This window comes from Tetrao urogallus, assembly GCF_951394365.1.
Source record: "Tetrao urogallus genome assembly, chromosome: 2".
In the NCBI taxonomy this organism is placed as follows: Eukaryota; Metazoa; Chordata; class Aves; order Galliformes; family Phasianidae; genus Tetrao; species Tetrao urogallus.
This window is the reverse complement of record NC_136814.1, coordinates 21,810,421-21,830,461: the sequence shown is the minus strand read 5'-3', so window position 1 is coordinate 21,830,461 and position 20,041 is coordinate 21,810,421. Positions and strand designations below refer to the sequence as shown.

The 20,041-nt window shown below is 38.1% G+C and overlaps 1 protein-coding gene across 1 annotated transcript in view; it reads right to left on the bottom strand.

The window, feature by feature from the left end:
- The window catches only part of KCNH1 (potassium voltage-gated channel subfamily H member 1), a gene marked incomplete at both ends in the record, with an annotated part of 174,653 nt that overhangs the window by 136,524 nt on the left and 18,088 nt on the right, over window positions 1–20,041 (bottom strand). Inside the window, 3 exons of the mRNA XM_079550195.1 lie at window positions 113–505; window positions 7,440–7,558; window positions 15,981–16,109. Of these exons, the coding sequence (XP_079406321.1) occupies window positions 113–505; window positions 7,440–7,558; window positions 15,981–16,109 (641 nt within the window). The remainder of the gene's footprint in view (window positions 1–112; window positions 506–7,439; window positions 7,559–15,980; window positions 16,110–20,041) is intronic.

The window sequence follows — 20,041 nt, the reverse complement described above, 5'->3', positions numbered from 1 at the left end:
GACACGCAGGAACAATAACCCAACATATTCAAAAGCAGTCATTTATTTCTTCTCCCCTCTCCACCCCCCAAATACAAAGTAATAATTAAGGGGTGAAAGTGGAATTACTGACCTCATCAACATTCTCAAATGCATTGATCACATCATATGGCAAGCATGAGAGCAGATCGATCACAAACCAGGTCTTCAAGTAATTCATGCGAATCAGCTTTGGGTCAGAGATCACCTCTCCTGCTGGTCCCACAAACGTGGTGTGGAAATTAAGTACAATGTCTACCAAAAAAATGACATCTACAATGCTGTCCACTACTAGCCATGCCACATTGTTCTGTTTGGTTTTAAAGGAGACATTATAAGGGACCAAAATAGCCGTGTAGAAGGTTAAAATCAAGATGATCCAGTCCCATGTAGTCTTGAAAACACAATAATGCAAAATTATATGTGGTGGAGTCTTTGGTGCTTCTTGTTTGTACTGTGGGAGAATTTCGGAGCCCAGCTGCAGTACCTATAGTGACAAAGATTTCAGGAGAAAAAAGAAACATTAATTTTTTTTAATATTAATTTTAACATCATAGAGTCTTGAGCTCAGTTGATAAAAAGACATGCCCACTAACCTCTTCTAACATTATCAAATTGTAAGTCAGAAAAAGTATTCTGCTAAACAAAAAAACACAGTAGCAACCAAAGATCAGTTTTCTTATTTTCAATGTCATTAATTATTTTTTACTACGACTAATGTGTTGAGCCTGCAAGACATGCAGAGAAGAGAATGCACCTTTCACAGTCTGAACAGACCAGACTTATAAATGATGGGAAGGAAGGCAGTTGCAAATCAATCAATCCAGCACCTGGACACTGTTTCTAAATGCTATCTTGCTTTACTCTTCACTATACTGTGTCTGAAATCAAGTCCTGTACGACAATCATGAATGCGTAAAGTCTCTGTTCCTGTGTGCCGCACAGGACTAAAGTCCATGAATTATTATTATTAGCTTCAATAAACTCATTTTAACCTTTAATGTTTCAGGGAGAAAAGGTCAATATCTTCCATATCTGATGGTGAACAGTTGAGTTCAAATACAGTTAGGTCTGAATTCAGAAAAGCACTACAGCAAAAGATGATCTGTCAGCAACTTGAGGTTGAGCACATGTTCAAGTGTTCTGCATAATTAAAATCTTTCCCATTCTGCACAGTAGTACAAAAAGAATACAATCATGCTTTTACATTATGCAATACCTATGGAAAACCATGACAATGTCTTAGGAACTAAATTTCCTCATATCTGTTAACAAGAATACACCTGTTTATATCTGTGGTTCTATATCAGGGTGGAACCAAGGTGAGTGACCTGACTCAAAAAAAAAAAAAAAAAAAAAAAAAAAAAAAAAAAAAAAACCAACAAACTAGTTATATTTTAAAATAAAATTTATACAGGATGAATTATAGGTAAAAACAAAAAGGAAGTGGAAACTTGAGCAAGTGAGATGTGTTTCTTAGTGCCAGACTCAGAACCTGGGAGAGCATGGTTTCTATTTCTATTTCGGAGCATGGTTCCTTTTTCACATTTATTTACAACATAGTTCAGAGCAACAGGCTACCCACTCTGGGGAAAGATCAGACAGCATATCTAGAATAGAAAGGATGTCTTCCATTCATGCTCCTTATCTCAGCTTTGTTAACATCAATTATTTGGACATGGATTTTTATCTGCAGGCTTTCTGGGTACTTTTTATTATTCTTCTTTGTTAACTAGTGGGTTTTTGTTTTGTTTTTTTCTTCTCAATAGATTAATCCAAAAAAAGACAAAAAGAAAACAACTGGACAAAACAATCTCAGATCAAGTTCCCTGCTGCTCTGAACATTACATCCTCACATAATCAGTTACTCTTGTGCATCAAAGAGGTCAGACACTGTCAGATCACAGTCCCTTGCACATGTTTAAATGACTATGAGAGCTGAAAGGCAAAAAAACAAGCCTGCTGACCTTAAGCGCATTGTGTTTTCCAGAAGAGAAATAGCATGACCTGCTCAGGAGACCTGTGGTTAGCACAAGGGCATCAACACTATAAAAAAAAACTGAAAACCTAATGAAGTTTGTTTCACTGAGTTTCTAGAATGACAGCAAGCAGGGGAATAGAACATTTCCCTCTAAAAGTAGGATCCTTGCAGACCAAACCAGGACCCCAACAAGGCCCTTAAAGTATTAAGTGCCATGCCACTCCTAAACCTGATTCACCCAGGTTTGCCACAATGAAAATTGTTGGCTTGTGCTGTGACAAAGCTAAAGTAAGCACAAGACTAAAGAAATCTCTTCTCTACAGGAGGCAATGGCCAACACAGTTCCCAGAAGTCCCTAGCACTGACTGGAAGATGTTGTGTACTGACCTGGTAATGTGTATGCATGGCATGCATTTCCTACACAGCTTGTTTGCAGGCCCAGCTACAAATGTTTGAAGGTCTTTTCTTGACAAAAGTTCAGGCCTAACATCAGTACTGCAAATACCTCCTGCATTCCCTTTTGAATATTGCAACTGTACCTGGATCAGTTGGAAAGCACTCTGCTACTACTGGTTTCAGCAAGGCTTAGCACAAACAGCAGCTCTCACAGCAGATCCCAAGCCTGAAATATGGTCCACTGGCCAATATTCACTCGCTGAAATAATTAATCAGCAAACCAAGCACTCTTCATCATACAGTGACATTCTGCAGATGGCTAACTGGATTTTAGTCCTAACGCCAAGATCTAGCTAGCACGGGAAGACATTTTTCACCCTTTATATATAGAGGGTGAAACATGATTTCTTCTTTGGTCATCAGATAATTCCTAGCACTATTTGTTTTTTTTTTAGCTTAAATACTATTTGAAAAACATCAAGCATTTTGATAACGATTCCACTCAGTACAGGAACTTTAACCGTATAACACAGAAAAATGCACTTTATTTTTAGATTGTTTGTTAAATTTACATATCTAAATTCTAGCCTGACAATTGTATAATGCACTCCATTTTGGACACTTCTGGTCTCTTTGCCCTCCAAGAACTTGTGGAAATTTTGCATCCTCCAAGCTGAAGTTATTGGAAAATCTACTAATGTATTGCCATATACCTAAATAACGGGAGCCATGGCGAGAAAAGCCTCTGGCAATAAAGAAGAGGCTAAATTATGGTGTCAGTTATTTTGCTGTAAATCACAAAGAATACCAGTAAATCCAGTGGAACTGAATGGATGTAAAACTTAACTGAATGCAGAGAAAAACAGACTTCTCATTTCAAATCATTAAGAAAACAAACAACTTCGCTGCTTTAGTGTTTTAAAATGTCATCACCAAGTACAAAGCACTCTCTACTAGCTTGTCTGAAACCCAAAGGGCTACAGTGCAGAAAAATAAAAGCATCAATGTCTTCTTCCACTTTTATTTAGAAAGGAAACAGAATCTAAACTATCTGAATGGTTAGATTTACTAATAAACCTTTTCAATTTCCACTCTCTCCCAATAGCTAATTAAAATGAACACTGAGTCATGGCTCCACCCAGTCTCCAACAGAAGGATGAGCACCAGAAGTTTGCATGCGAATCTAAAAGAAAAGAGCAAGGAGAGAGCAGGAGATGGGCATCAGGGAATGACAAAGAGATGCCAATCACTTGCAAGGTGGAGAAGGCCACTTGCAGCACACCTGGGATATCTCCAGCCTTCTGTTTAGGTAGGTTAGGGTGACAAATTCCAGTCCTGGCTCCCCCTCACTACACCACTAACATATAGACCTTATAAAACCACTCTAATACCTTGCCAGAATTGCCGGAGTTCTCCACTGTCATGCCAAGCGTCATGCATGGTCTATGGGGGTTGGACTCGATGATCTCTGGAGGTCCCTTCCAACCCCTACAATTCTGTGATTCTGTGATTTGCTCACCATCCTTCCAGAGACGTGCACCACTGCATGGTTGTCTGGAGAAGAGAGCTAAAAACCCACTCTCTATGCTATATAGCAAAGCCAGGAAGATGTAAAGAGAAGTACATGCTGCCCTACACCAAGGTGCTTTTACTGTACTCCAGCCTCCGAGGAGAACAGTGCCAACCTGAAACACAGTATTTGCCGAAGCAGACATGTATTATTACCCACCCACACAAACTAAGTAGATACAAACTGCTTGTAAAGATACTTCTCCTTCTCAAGAAAAAAAAAAAAATCATAAGATAAATATGAGAGCAATTATGAAGAAAATGGATGCAACTACATAAACCAACACGCCAAGCTTTCACCCATGTGCACTGATCATTTTACTATCATTTTATAAATAACTGAAACAGCTCTGGTTTTGAGACTTTTCTCCATTTACATCATTGTACCTCAGTAAAAGAAATACTTATTTCAGAAAGTTATTATTGGAAGTATTCCAATTACTTCTGATTCATCAGCAACTACAGTCTTATTATCCACATTTATTATTTGTGGTAATGATGCATGATGTTTTAATCGCTCTTTAAAGCCAAAGAATATTGTTTCAAGAGCAGAAAGGAAGAATTTCACCATGAGTTTCAAAAGGCTGTGTTTTGGATTTTGTTTTCGTTTTAAACAGAATAAAAGTGATTTATTCTAGACTTCTTTAAAAATGGTGAATATATCACTAATCAGGACTAATAAAAGTGCATTAGCAAGTGTTTAAAATGATTTATTTCTAAGAATGAATAACTTGGGAAAAATCCACATTCATTTTCGACTTAATTTCCCCCCTTTTGTGTTTACAACAGCGTATTTGCTCTCTCATTCTCCCTTTTGTTCTCCTAAGCACCTACACAAATTACTCTCCAGCCAAGAGCTAGTCACTAAATCTCAACTTGATGTATATTTTAATGGCAGTTATAAGTCCCTAGTAAACAAAATTTACCAAAAAAAAAAAAAAAAAAAAAAAAAAAAAAAAAAAAAATGGCAGAAGGTCCTTTGTTAAACAATGCTGCTAAGCACCATTATAATTTTTCTGCTTGTATGCCTCATAACTATTTCATTTTTTAAATTATGACATGCTCTTTTTTACCCCAAGCTGTCTGGTAAATGTACAGAATGCATCAGCCAATACCACGGGTGCAGAAGACAGTGAACTTTGCAATGACCAGGAAGGATGGTTCCTACAATTAGTTCTTTAGTAATAAAACCACAGAACCGTTTCAACTACTTTGTACTCACATTGCAAAGTGTGCTTAGAGTTACCTAACATCCCTGCATTAATTGCATAATGAATTTAAACAGTTTTTACATGATTGCTATTAGAAAAGTCAGGCTAGACAAATCTACACTCTGGCAAAAGTCAAGAGACTAAAGCTTAACGTTCACTGCTTGTATTATCCACAGCCTGTGGATAAAACAAAGTGGTTTTTCACTAACACCCTTCTGAAGCCAATTAATCATAAACAATAACAAATTCTAAGCCTTTGTGGCAGGACTGTTATTTGTGTTTGTACAACACCTTGCCCCATTCAGCTACTAGGAACACAACCAGCTCCTCAGCTTTTGAAAAATGTAACATAATAGACTGACAGCAACACTAATAATAAACGAAGAGATTTCTTGCGCAAACAAGATGGATATGAAATGCCACAGCAAGCAGAAAAAGAAATAGGCTGTACTCTAATTTGAGCTTAAAATTTCAAATAGGCTCCTGCAGAAATGAAGAAAAAAATAAGTCATTTGAAAATACAATGGGGAACAGTTAAGAGATCCTATCTTAAATATTATTAGGAGATCCTTCTAGAATAAGAAGCCTGACAGCTCATGTCTTCTAAGGATAAAAACTGGGCTCCTCTGTGTGATTATATGCACTCTGCTTTTCTCTAGTGTCATTCTATTGACTTAGATGGAATTACAGCTGATGTACAACAAGGCACCTACATTACAGTTGGGGATAATGTTCTTTTTAAAATAATGACTGCAATATTCAGCCAGCAATTAAAGAAACTCATTTCAGACATATGAACTATACACTTGCCCTTTATTATTTGTAATGAATCAACTTACTGTGCCAGTTAGAATACTTGAGAAGTCTTTTTCAAGTTATCAGCCAACAATATGTTTTGGTAGCCATGTAAGTCTAGAGACTGAGGTTCAAAGAGCCAAACCGAGCTACTTCAGATTTTCTACCTTGCATTCCACTGCCTTAATTTTAGTGTGAAGTAAAACTCAAGAGTAAACATCTGAAGAGAAGGAAGGATTATTTAGTACTAAGTCTTGACTTATATTATCTGGGAGAACATCCCCACTTTAAGACGCTAAAGCAATTTCAGGGTGTGAATGTGATAATCACACAGCATTCCTAAAGTATAGCATCCATGTGAATTTCTGACCCTTCCCTCTGCTAGTGTCATCTCATCTACTTTCTGCAAAAATGCTCATAACAAAAAATCAGTCTTCCGTTCTGAAGAGCACCTACATTAAATACAAAATAGGTAAGCTCCTGTTTGTGGAAATTTTATGGTCATGTGATAAAAACACAGGCCTGGCTAAGGAAATGTCTACTTTGCAAGGAAACTAAAACATAAGTGGAAGAAAACAAACACTGGGAGACTCATGGAGCTCATCAATGGTTTACACCTCCAGCTACAAACGAAGATTAAGAATTACTGTCAAGAATCATGGCTGCTGCCATGGCACTGACAGCAACAGGCTGATACAGGAGTACCATGTTACATGTTGGCCATACTGTCATGAACACCACATCAAGATTTTCCCCAAGCTGTTTTTACACCGGGGAGACCCTGCTGCTGGTTCTGGAGACAACAACAGGAAACTTAGCTCAGTCTCTCCCCCTCGTGGTGAAAACCCTAAAACCCTCATACTTTATGAAGCCTCTGCATAGGTCTTTTCTCAAAACTTTGAAAGAATCTACTTTAATCACATTTTCACTTTTCTACTATCTGAAGTACTGCTTGTGGCATCTTACAGATGTTCTGCCCATTTTAACCAGTTTTAAAACTCACCGGCATCCCACTAAAAGAAAATTAGACATAAATGGATGCAAAGAACTGTGCCAATGATTCTCTGGAATTTCTTTCTGCACTAGCTGTAGTTTATCTCACCTCAGTTTTAAACAAGCAAATAGTCCAAGATCCAACTAGAGTTGAGAGATCTTCAAGGGATCTTGAGAGAAGAACGAAAAATAAGGAAAACATACTTATTTCAATAATAATGCCATTGTAAGATTTTGCTGAGATATGGAAGCCAAAATTGCAGTTAGGTTGCATTAAGTCTTCTGAACACCAGTTTCCATTCCACTACTAAAGTAGACATTTCACAGCACACAATATTCTTTTGAGCTCCTGTACCTGCCACCTGGTTTCAGAATCACAGGGCAAAGGAGACAGATTGAATAGCTCATGCAGAGACAGCATATCCAAAAAGGCTACGTACATTTCTTTACTGTTTCTTGTGAAAAGGAAATGTTACCTCAGCAAGACGTGAGTGCTTGTGAACATTCTCTCCTTTCTGCACGCTTGGAGCAAGCTGCTGCAGCACTCCTCGGCTGCTTGTGAGGGCACGGGTCAAGCGAGCAAACTTTCCCCAACCTCAAAAAAAAAAAGCAAAACATGCAACATCATATACATTACAAAACAAAAAATTGGAAGCATACCCCATAACGTTTCTCATTATTAAAAAAATATATAAGTTAAAAGAAAAATAGAGCAAATTGTATTAATGCTGACTACAAGGGAGTATAATTTAACCATGTGTCAGAAAAAAGCAAGTCATAGTAAAGGCGGCAGGTTGGTTAAGTAACAAGTTAAGTAACAACTGCAGTAGCTTTGTGTTCAAGGGTTCTACAAGAGTGCATTACACAAACCACATCTTTTGTAAGGATAAATGTGCACTGTACAATAATCTTCTATTAAACCTAATGGTCAGATTTGGATCTCACAGCCCTGAAGACGACATCCCAGACTAATAAAGATGTAGGACTAAAATCAGGCACAGTGAAAGCCAGAGCTGCCTGTAACGGAAATGAATCTGGCCTCAGATGCATTAAACATAGTTCTGGAATAAGCAGAGAAAAGCACATAAGTAAGAAAAAGCAGAGCAAATAAAACAAAATCATTAATTTTATCCCCTCTAAACAAAAGAGAAAAATATACAAATAGAATTTCTCAAACTGTAATAAAACATTTAACAAATTCTGGCAGATAGGTCACGCTGAATTTTAATTCAGAATATTTTTTGCAGTAATTTCAAATAGCCCTCAAAATAGAAAGTTTGAGTGACAGACACGAGCTAGCTTTGACTATAACCTTTATGAACATACTTTGACATAACAGAAAAAGTCAGGCAGAGTACATGTCTGAGTATTTTTGGCAGTCTGAAAGCAAAGTATCAGTGCATTTGGTCTTGAAAAATGCTAGCACCACCTGCAAACTGTTGAGCAGTCTCACCTCCTACTCCAACTGAGGGTGCTCAGCACTTTGCAGACTCAGTTCTTAATGAAATCTTGCTTCTGGAAAAATTTCCCTTTACATTATAATTTCAGCACCAACAGAAATGACGCTATTAGCAGTGACAGTTTTTAAAGACTAGTCTAGAATTTAGGCTGCACGTTATCCATAATGAGCAAAGAAAAATCAGTAGTTAAAATACTGTCCACTACTTAGAACATTAGCCTTGTTTGACATCTCACCCTGATGTCACCTTCATCCATCACCCTGATGGAACTTGCAAGAACGTATTTGTCAACTTGATGGGTAAGCACAAAAAAATAAATAAATTGCCTGAACTGGCTATTGAACAAAGTCTTCCAGATCAGAGCTGAAAAAAATTGGTCTGTAAGAATACACAAAACAATGCATTTATTGAAGGGAAGAACCAAATTTAGAAATACCTTTCTAGAAACAAGAATAAAAGTGAACATTTTCTTATGCCCCAAAGCACACTTTAAAGGAAGCCTGGCACAATTTAATAAACTTAGTAAATTCTTCCTGGGAATATTCAGCAACACGTAGGTTGTGTAATTTCCACCCAGGAAGCTAGATCTTTCCTGGTAAATTCATGTGAGTTTAACTACTATAGAGCAGTATTTCTTGAAGAAACAAATCAACATGACAGAACTTTAACAGAGGTTAATCTGTACCTGTTGCAAAACTGACCCAAAACACTTTGTTTTTCACAACACATTTCCATATACTGTGGGTTTTCTTTTTTTTTTTTTTTTAATATAAATAAAGAGCATTCTTTCTCCATTATATGTGAAAAAAACAAACCAAAGTTCACATGCTGAGATATAAATGCCTTACTATGTTTTCATTAAAGACAGTGGAGGTTAAATGAATGGATTAGGTGGGAGTAACCAATCAAAATGACCTATCTTTGACTGCTATAAATCAAACCAGAGTTTGTGAAGCCAACACAGCTACAGCAATTTACACTGACACAAGCTTTACCTTTCCAAAAAACGCTTATATTGCACTACTAAATTTTCCTCCTGGTTCACAAGGCCAGGGAGGGACGGGTAGACTTTCACTTGTAAAAATTCAGACTGACAAGGTTTGTCTCAAGAGGCTGCCAGCTCCAAACCACGTTTCCAGGCCGGTAGGACCAGCGAGGCAGCGGCGCCAGCCCCATCCTGGCGCTGTCCGTGGTGCTGAAGTCGAGGCCCCGTCACGCCGCTGACCCAGACGAGCCGACTTCCAGTTTAATGTGGGAGCTGACTCCCTAACCAGATATGCAATGTTTTTAATGTCAACTACAGTAGACAGTCTCTTTTGCTAGCTGATCACCCGCTTTCTTGAAAGAATCAAAATTTGATTAAAAAACAGCAGATGGACTTCGAGAGCCCTTTTTTTCCCTCCCTATCAGCAAGTCTTCCAATAAAGGCTATTTCAACAGAAACACTGAGAGGGAGGAAGAAAAATACTTCACTTGAGTTTTCTTGCACAAAAACACTACCAGACAACTCTGTAGTCATGAATGTGGCTATGAATGCTGAGCACTTTCATGCATCTTCCATCTTCCCAAAAGCCATCTACACTTGAAAGGCAGTGATAGAACTTGACATGGTCCTGTCTCAGCATCTCCTATAGGCACCTACTCTGCCCTGCATGTTGCAAATATCATTTGTGGGGGCCTAACTGGTGTTCAAATGAGCTGTTCCACAAACATGAGATCTGTTACCATATACGTCAAACACTGACCTGAAAATGATGTAACCATACAAGCAAGAGACTATTTCAGTAGGCAGGGATGCTTAGGTTAGTGGGTTTCTTTGAACCAGCGCTGACCTGAAAGTGGGAGGTTTGAAATATATTCACTCATACACCCTCTCCACACACTGGGTACACTACATAGGAAGTATAATTAAACATGTCAGAATATTCACTGAATCTCTGTGCCTTTGTCCCAGGTGTATGAATCTCATTTTTAGGACAATTTCTTGTATTACTTTTTTTTTTCTGAGAAAGGAAACATAATTATACTGAATCTACACATTATAACACAGGAGAAAAAACTAAAAGGAGATGGAAAGCCAGTACTAATCCTATCAAATGATAACTTCTCTAACACTTCTCAAAAAGACAGCAGTGCCTATTGAATGTATTAAAATTTGTCCTTTAGAAGACTAAAGACGGATGTAGTCTACAAGTTAGACATTTATCCAATGAAGACAAGTGAAATAATGGACTTAAGGCACAAAACAGAATATAAGCATTATATTCTATGTGCCACAGAGCTGGTCTCAGGAAGAAAATTGAACTTTCCAAGACAAGGAAAGTTCCAGAGTGGTGTAGGAACAAAATGATGTTAGTCCTGCCAGGAAAGGGGGTCCGGATGATATGGATTACAAGTTCTCTTTCAGCACAAGCAGTTAGTTGTGAGATCCCTACATCCATTGTTTTCTTCTGGAAACAGAGAAAGCAAAAATTAAATTGAAATCCAATGACTCTATGCAATTCTCCTGTAGGTATATAGATTCCTCAAACAGGCAAGAACTTATGCTGTATTAGAGAAGACAGCTTAGAATTTGGGAACAAAACATAAAGCTGGATGCCAACCCCTGGTTGCGCTTGCCTGTGCTTCTTTCTTCTCTTTGATTTTAACCTATTTTCATAACTGATTGGTTTCCTTTCTCAGTTCATCCTTGCATGATGTTTTCAGCAAAACAATCAGAATGTCTTCAGCTTCAAAAGGATGAAGAGCCTTCAGGATGACAGACCAACTCCAGCTATCCCACATTACTTGATACTATTTCAGCCTTTCAACTATTTCAGTGTAAAAATCTAAGTAAAAGCTGCTCTTGAAAACATCCAAGATGCCTACAACAAGGACAAAAGCTGCCTCCTGAACACTGTTTTGTGCAGAAATGAGACATCAGAACACACTTTTGGGATATTTCATGCATCAAGACTTCACTTCTTTAAGGCATTAAGCTTCATGTAACAACCCTCTCAAGCAGAAGAAACCAATTTCCTCAATTTTGAGATGAGCATGAGCTGTTGATTCTCTGTGACTCTGTGAATCCACGACACATTTCTAATTTATCTCAGGTAAGTATTTATTACCTACTAATGCCTTCAATTTGATAACGATGAATCACAAATTCAAACATTATTTACTGTGGCAGTTACAGAATCCTTGTTATTAAGTTGCTTCTGTAACTCATACAGTCCCTGGAGTTCGAACACAAAGGCATAGCCTGCTTGAGAATAAGCTACTTTAACCACAAGTCTATTGATCACATAGAGATGTGTAAATGCAATCAAATCCAAATTCCAGCAGTTATCACCTCCACTGGAACCACCCTTTGCTTTCTTGCATGTCACAGTTCCCTGCTTACATCCATCACACCTCTCTGCAGTCTGAATGCTTCTGCCCTTTAAAATTTCATAACTAAAATTGTGTTATTTTTCCATCTGGAGTGGAAAAGCATACTAAAGTTCTTAATATACTCACTGCTTCCCTTTCATTTGTTTCCTTTTTAAGACACCAATTTATCTAGATGAAAGTAAAGTATAACAATCAAAATATTTCAAACACTGGCTTTGCTCCTATAAATACATATTTAAAAACAGAACAAAAAATTAGGGAAAAAAAGGTGAAACAAAGGGGAAAAAATAAGAAAGGGAACATCAGGTTGGAGTTTTCCCTGATTAAATTGAGGCAATCAAAATACTATTTTTTGTGTACCCTGCTTGCAATGAAAAGGACAGCCTACCTGCAAAATGAACTAAGGCTTCTGCAGAGGAGAAGATAACTGATGATGGCTACAAAACAGGAGGTTACAGTAACTAGGAGACCAACAACCATTTTCCCATATAATTCTGTGATGTTGAACTTGATGCCACCCCCCCCCCCTTTTTTTTTTTTTGGGGGGGGGGGGGGGGGGGGGGGGGGGAAGAGGGCAGAAAATAAAATTAAAACCAAGAAAATTAGAATCCAAAGCATAATTCCCAAACTTTGATACAGCAGCATAGATGCCTTTATTGCATTCACACATGCAAAACGTGTTTCTTTTTAGCTACTTAGATTGCATGCAGACTCTGTTTACCTGAGCAAGCTACAGTTTTCATAAAGTGATGCATTTCACTTTATATACTACTCTCAAATGTCGCATACTTGGTGTGTTAAATCTCAAATCAAAACAAGACATATACAGACAAAACACATTGATTGCATATACTCTGAAATTCTGCTAAGAAAGTGACCTATCGCTTCCCAGGCCAAATTTAGCTATGACATTATTTGATTTTGCCTGCTTATTCAAGTAAATCTATTTTTTCCTGATTTTTTTTTTCCCCCAAAGGGGCAACTATACAGGGAAAGATGAAAACAGGGAGTTGTTTTCTTTAAATTATCAGCAACATCACTGACACACTATTTTTAGAATGAAAAATAGAATGAGCTATGCTTAAAGTGCCTGCATTTAAAATCAAATTTAACTAACGCCCATTGCAGTCATAAAATAAGTGTCTACTGAATTACCTGAAACAACAGAGGCTTATAATTAGAAGCCTACTTTTTTTTTTTTTTTTTAAACAGGACTTTAGAAATGTCGTTTCATCATTCCAGTCTTTGAAATTATTAATCTTAAAAAATGGACTAAGAATGAAAAACAGTACTGGGACCTTCTGTCTTTCTCTGAGTCACCTTTGGATAAAAGATGTCTATTAATTTTTGTGTACCAGTCAATCACCTGTCATTAGAGCTCAACACTTTGCACTTACGGAGTGACTGTATCATTCAGCTGAAAAATCATGCTTGATATTGCCAGCAGGTGATAGGAAGCTAAGATACACTGAAGCTAGGCAGGCTCAGCTGACAGATAAGCTGCTCTTTAACCATGTTCCTGCACAACAAAATGTTTTTCTCCACAAAGACATACAGGCATTGATTTTGAAGAACTCAGGCGCTTCATGCTGTGCCACTCTGTAACTATGTAGATAGCAGGTATACTAAAACATCTACATTTGCAAGCAGGTATTAACTAGTCATAACCACAGCAAACTGATTTCATGTAGAAGCACAGCAAAGGATTAGTTGGTGAAAGTTGACTGAAGGTGAGAATGGGAAAATAATTGATTTAGCAATCAATTCTCAGCTTAAATTAAAAACAATTAATATGTAAATTCTGAGTGTTGCATTTTTAGATCAGGAGCTCATTTGTTTGCCATTATTCTGAAATGTTTCCAGGAGAATTGCTGCCCTTCAAAAACGTGCTACAAATTTCCAATGGAATGTTGTACAGTGTGCAAGGAATGCGTTCTCTGCAAAGCTCAGGTCTGTAAAAGCAATGATTTTTTGAAGCAGCTAAAATAATTTTGCCTTTTTTTAGAACTTCCAACATATTTTTCCCCTTCATGAGTCCCAGAACTCATTGCAGACAATGAATTGTCTAACATTCCACATCTGTTTTTTTCCCCTCACAGTATCCAGTTGCATAGTGAGTTCTAATATTAATATTGTGTGGTCGCACACATAACATTCTGTTTTGCAAATTATCTCTTCTTTTCCATGGAATTGCTCATCTAGCCATCAAATGACTGACACAACATCACCTACCCGGTACACACACAAAATCCCGAAGTTAGCCTATAGGAAGTAATCTAGAGAAGAGAGGAAGACATAAGGGATAAATTAAGTATTAGAATAGAATGCGTGATTCATCTGTATCACGTTTGATTTGTGTACACAGCAACAGAAAACTCTATTGGCATGAAACTGGTGCAACTTCATCGATTTTAGGAGATTCAGATATAAGATGTGCAACACTTATTTAGTACACAAACTCTTCCATACATACCAACAGCACTTAGGCAACATGTATAGAGCTCTGCCTCAGTGGCCTCTGAACAATAGGTCTTCTATTCTGTCTGTAACACTCAGAACGTATTTAGCAACTTTCCGTGGGCCACATGAACAAATTTTGCTTAGCATCTTAACTCTTCTGCAAGTTAGCACACTTGTAAATAGGCTTAATCTTTGTATTACATTGTTTTAGATACGGAACTGCTAAGAATTACCATGATCACTATAAGAACAGCATGATCTCAAGATCCTAGAACAGAAACTTAAAGAATAATGATAAAAAATTGTGTTTTCTTTCTTCAGCACACTTCTCTTGAAAACAAAAAAGTTGCAGCACCTCCCTCTTTGGAAAGTGAAGGACAAACTCTTCTCACAAGAGCACAAGTCACCACTACAACTCAGGACCTTCTGCAAAACCAAAGGAAAAAGGCATGGCTACCACTCAACTCCTGAACGAAAGCCCTGCTTGCCAACTGAAAAAATGAAGTAAGGGCTTTCACTCCCACCAAACAAATGAGAGCCAGCTTTACTGCATCACGCTGATTTATCCTTGCTGTCAGTCCTCATTAGGACACGGTGAAGACAACTATGCAGGGAAAAAAAAAAAAAATACTGTAGACCCAATTTTTCCAACAAGATACATTTTTTTTTTTTAGGTTTATAAAAGCACTGTAAGAAAACAAACAAAAAAAAAAATAGCATTCAAAGGGGAAAAAAAAATAACCCACATAACTTGGAAGACAGTATGTTTGTTAAGGTTGTACTTCCTTTTTCATGGTAACAGGTGTTTCCACTTCGAGCAACTGCATTTTTAAAGAATAATATTTTGAGAACAAATGTAAATCAATTCACCTTCACAGTAAGTTTCCTGTTTAATGTAATACTACAAATATTATTAAATACTACAAAAATGCAAACAACAGGAGAACTTACGTCTTTATTCACCCCAGAGGACACAAGTCTCTGTAATTCTACATGTGGGTACAAAAGGTCTAATTCTGTCAAGATCTGAATCTGAGTAAAAGTTTATGCCTCTCTCACAGCTGAGTTTGCTTCCAGATCTCTAGGGTGTAAGTTAGCAAAGGGTTAACAGCAAAACACAGCAATTCTACTTCACTCAACCTGACAGCTTGAACCTGATTCAACTTAAGACTATGAGAGTATTTTCACAGATGTGAAAAAAAAAAAAAAAACTGGTCCTAAACTTTAATATAAGAATGCTAAGTCACGTCAAGCCAGGCAGAATTAAATTATTCAGATCATTGTCAGACAGGACTAATCCCTCCATTTTTGCATACGGTGTCATAAGCAGTTTGTACAGGGCCCAATATCCTTCAATTTCCTCTGAGACCAAAGAGGTAGTTAAGCATCACTGTGACTGCTTGAAGGCTGTGCTGGTACGGAGATTAATAATGAATCTTAAACAGAGTGCAGCACCTATTTGCAAAGCAAGCTCTGCTTCCTAAAGCACTTGGGGGTCTCATTAGCAATCACCTGTTTCAGTGCAGACCAGAGCCAACTCCCACAGGAAATCAATGCAGCCATTCCTTGCACATAGCTGTGCCTCTACAGGCTTCACGTAAGTTATTTTAACATCCAATCCTTTGGCTTTAAGTCTTTAAGTATTTAAAGGGCTTCAGCTTTTTCAAAACCAGGGCAAATGAAAAACAGCAGAATAAATATATAATTATGAAAAAGACAAACCTTTACATGAATCATCCTCAATGGGCTGCTTGAAAGCCGTTATGTCATTGAAAGTGCAAAGAAATAAAACCACTTTATCCTGCTCATTTCGGATTGGAGCAATTTTCACAAAGAACCAGACAGGTGTTCCTGGAAACAAACATATCGAAAAGTTTGTCAGTGGTAGGCACAACAGTAAGTGTGCTAATTTAGATGTTTACACTTCCAAATCAGCCATCTGTAAATGTTACTTTAATGTTTTGGGAATTTTGCAAACACCTATTAGGAAAAATGACAGAGTAGCTGACAAAAGTGCTAGTTAAATTCTGTGTTCTACCTCTGATTAGCTTTTTAATCTTCAGGAATTGATTGCCTGCTTCTGGGCTTCATCTACAAAGCCAATACACAAACTTATGCAGCACTTTGAAAGCTGATAGAGTCCCATATACATGCAGAGGTGCACACAACACAGTCTCGCTGTTTCTGTGCAAGCCTTGCAGACAGGTCAACAGTGCCTAATCCACAGCCATAGTAAGAATCCCAACTCAAGAGCACAGTTGGCTTTAGTTTTCTCTGGGGGAGCACCAGTCCCTAATAAGCATGTCAGCTCTGGGAACTCTGGCCTTGCCTGCAAATTCTCCAATGGAAGGGAAATTCTTTGCAAGCTGCTTTTCAGTTTGACTTTTTTCTCAGCTTGCTCAGAATCACTCCAGTGCGAAGCAAGACTCCAATGAATATAGAAGAGAATAAGCCATCAGGACCAGCCCATGTGCTACGGATGGCACTTAAACTGTACTGCATATAGCTATACTTTTTTAACTACTTCAGTAGAAAAACTCCTGGTGAAAACCACTTGAAAGATTAAAGCCTGCACAACATAGAAAAAAATGTTCCCAGACAATGACCCTTCAGATGCTGTTGTCAATTTTCCTTAATATCTGTCCAGGCAAATCACTTCGAGGAGAGAAAATGCCAGTCAGACTTGCCTTTCTATATTTCCAGCGGTTCTGATGAGATTGCTGAAAACTCAGTAGTGACAGCAGTGAAGTTTCATTTAAGAAGACTGTGTCTACCACTCCCATTTCACAGGATTCAGCACATCAGTGTTAGTAGTGTTTGAGTATAAGCAGGTGGGGGGGGGTCAGAAATAAAAGCAGTTGGCTCCTCTATGTCATAGCATACATTTTTTGAAGGCACCATTATTTTCTGTGCAGTCTTCAGTCATAAAAAAATGACTAATTGTATATGTTTTCATTTTGTCCCTATGCCCTCACTGAGGATGAAGAAAACATTCATCCTTGCTTTTGCAGACCTAAAATTTAAGAGCCAAAAAGAAGATTCAAGCTTGCTTGCTGTGAGTAGCATTTCTCTCAGGTTTCCTTTGTGAGCTACATTTCACAGAAAAGTCTACATAAAAGGAACCAGCACAAAATTTGAAAATCAGCAGGTTTCCCATAGAGGAAAGCCAGAACAAAGAGTGTCACAATTAACTTTTGTTACTTGTGTAGGACAGCCTACTACATACAGGGTTATACTAGAAGAATATTTCTTCTCTTTCTTGATCACAGGACCCTCATCTAGACTAGAGATCAGGTTCTCCTTCACATGAATTACTCAGTGCTTTCACTTGACTACCGCATGGTGTATTTCATGCAACAGTTATAAACAATTAGGGCCACTTGTGTTTCCTGACTGTTAAAGGCTCACAAGGAAACCTGAGGTAATTCACAACAAGCAAAGGCAGTATTTTTCTTACTATGCTAAAATAACAGAGCATGTTGCTACCCAGTGCCTCATCTGGCTGTCTCCCAGCCTCTGTGCTTAGCCATCTTTTCCTGCCACAGAAATCCAGGACAACTCCAAAACCTATGGACAACTTCCATAAATGAAGCCTGATTCCCCACTGGGCATATATAGAACAGGCAGTTTCAAAGCCTGGCTGAGCTTCCGTGCCATATGTACAGCCACTTCTATGAACAGCAGGGTATACAATGCAAGGAGCCCTTCATTGAAAGAGCAGAGAAATCCAAATTGAATTACTGAAAGTTGTTTCTGGAGGAAAAAGTATTCAAGGATCAGTATCATGAGGGTTTTATTTGTGTTTGGTTTTGTTATGGCAGTTTGGATTGGGCTTTTTTGTTTGTTTTTAAGAGCTAGTGCACCTGAACAACCCCCTTCAATACAACAAGAAAACAAAAATGCTAAATGCAAGAAAAGATTCAGCAGAAGAGTAACTATGGCTTCAAAATCATCACTAACTTATTAACGAGCTTAGAAGACAATGCTGCAAAAGGACTCGACAGTAATCTTCAAGACAGTAATGCTCCTTATGCTTTCCATTCTCAGGATCTACCTATCTCCATTTCTTCTTGCCTATTTCTTCTTCCCAATTTCACATGGACTGTTCTGAAGCTGATTATATCCATACATTGCTTTTAATGTGACACCTTGGTGACCAGTTACTTTCAATTTTACCTGTTTCAACATATTTCACTAACACTGCAGCTTTTTTGATCAGCCAAGATCTCTGTCTACAGCCTGCATGTTCTTGCCTTTTTTTTTTTTTTCCTTAGGGATGCTTTGCCCTTCCCCAAAACACTTTGCATTGTCTTGTTTTCAAGCCACAGGCATTGTCCCACGGGCTGCTTGTAATACTAACCTTCTGAGGCTAAATTATGCATATAACTTCATCTCTGACTCTCACAGACATATCTACTACTACTCTGCTTTGGAAGATGCTGTAACACATAACTGAAACAGAAAGGATGAAGTTCATGTTCTTATTCCAGCTATTTTTTCAAATACATTGTTATACGCTCCTTGTGACTACGTTACAATACATCGTTGGATGACTTTTTCTGACATTACGAGTACAGAAAGAGGAAAGACTTTTCCTGATAACCTGTAGAAGGTTGCTGCAGGGCAAGCTTATAGCAGCAGGGTTCTCACCTTCCGACTCCTTTGAGTCCCACTCCTGTGCAGCATTATTTCTATCAAAACAGAAAAACAAAACCCTTTTTCTCCAGTACCAAGTATAAATCTTTGCCATCTGCCCACTGGCAATGAGAAAGTGAGAAAGAGTCAGCTCTCCTTGCTAGCTAAAAGTAGAAATTTCTGATGACTGTCATTATCTGGGGAGCCTTATCATTTTCAGGGTGCCACATACAGGATATGTTGCAGGTCAAAATGTAAAAATCAAGGTGGAACACACAGTCTGTGTAAATCATCTTCCAGTTTTGCACCTATGTAGTAACACAGCAACAGTAGAAATAAGTAGATGAAAAATTCTGCCAGGCTGTCCTATGTGCTTTTGCAATGCTATTCAGAATTTTTACCCCCAATGTGTTCGACAGCTTGTCAGCCTCATCTGGAAATAGGAGACAAGTAGATATAAAACCACAATCATGAGGTGAGAGCTCACAGGGTTGAGATACACGGGCTTTCTGCAGTGCTCTGCAACTAGGAGCTCATTAATAGCTGAACTGGGATCTGAACTGTGGGAACACACTGAGAGGTTTAGCCAAGATGTGGCTGTACTCAGCTTTTTTCCTGCATACTGGTTTAATTATCAAAAGAATTTTACTTTTTTAAACATTAAACAGTTTATTTAACTATTAAACAGGAAAGCTTAAAGTATAAACCAGTTATAAATCAGGTCGGAAACTAGAATTTCAACCTCCTTCAGGCAGCCTTCATACTCTTGGTGTCAAAGCGGATGTCCCTGCTCAGCCAGACAATCACTACTAGCAGGAGGCACAGATCAGGCCATTCTAATGAAAAATGGGATTTTCAGATTCAGTCTGTGTGCTGTGCAGGCAGTGAGAGAAACTGAAGTATGTGTTACAGAGCTCTGATAGCAAAACAAGAGTAACTTCCCCTTATGCCTCCTGTGTGTGTTGATGTACAGCCACTCAGAGACTGTTTACCAGCGTTTCCAACAATACATCTACTTTCATTTACATTTTGTGTTCAGTTCTGGCAAAACCTCTCACTGTAAAGTTCAATGAGAATGCCAATGCACAAACAAAGAAGTAAACACTTGTGAGCCATGTTGGCTTCTGTGAGATTTGGAATCGACAGTG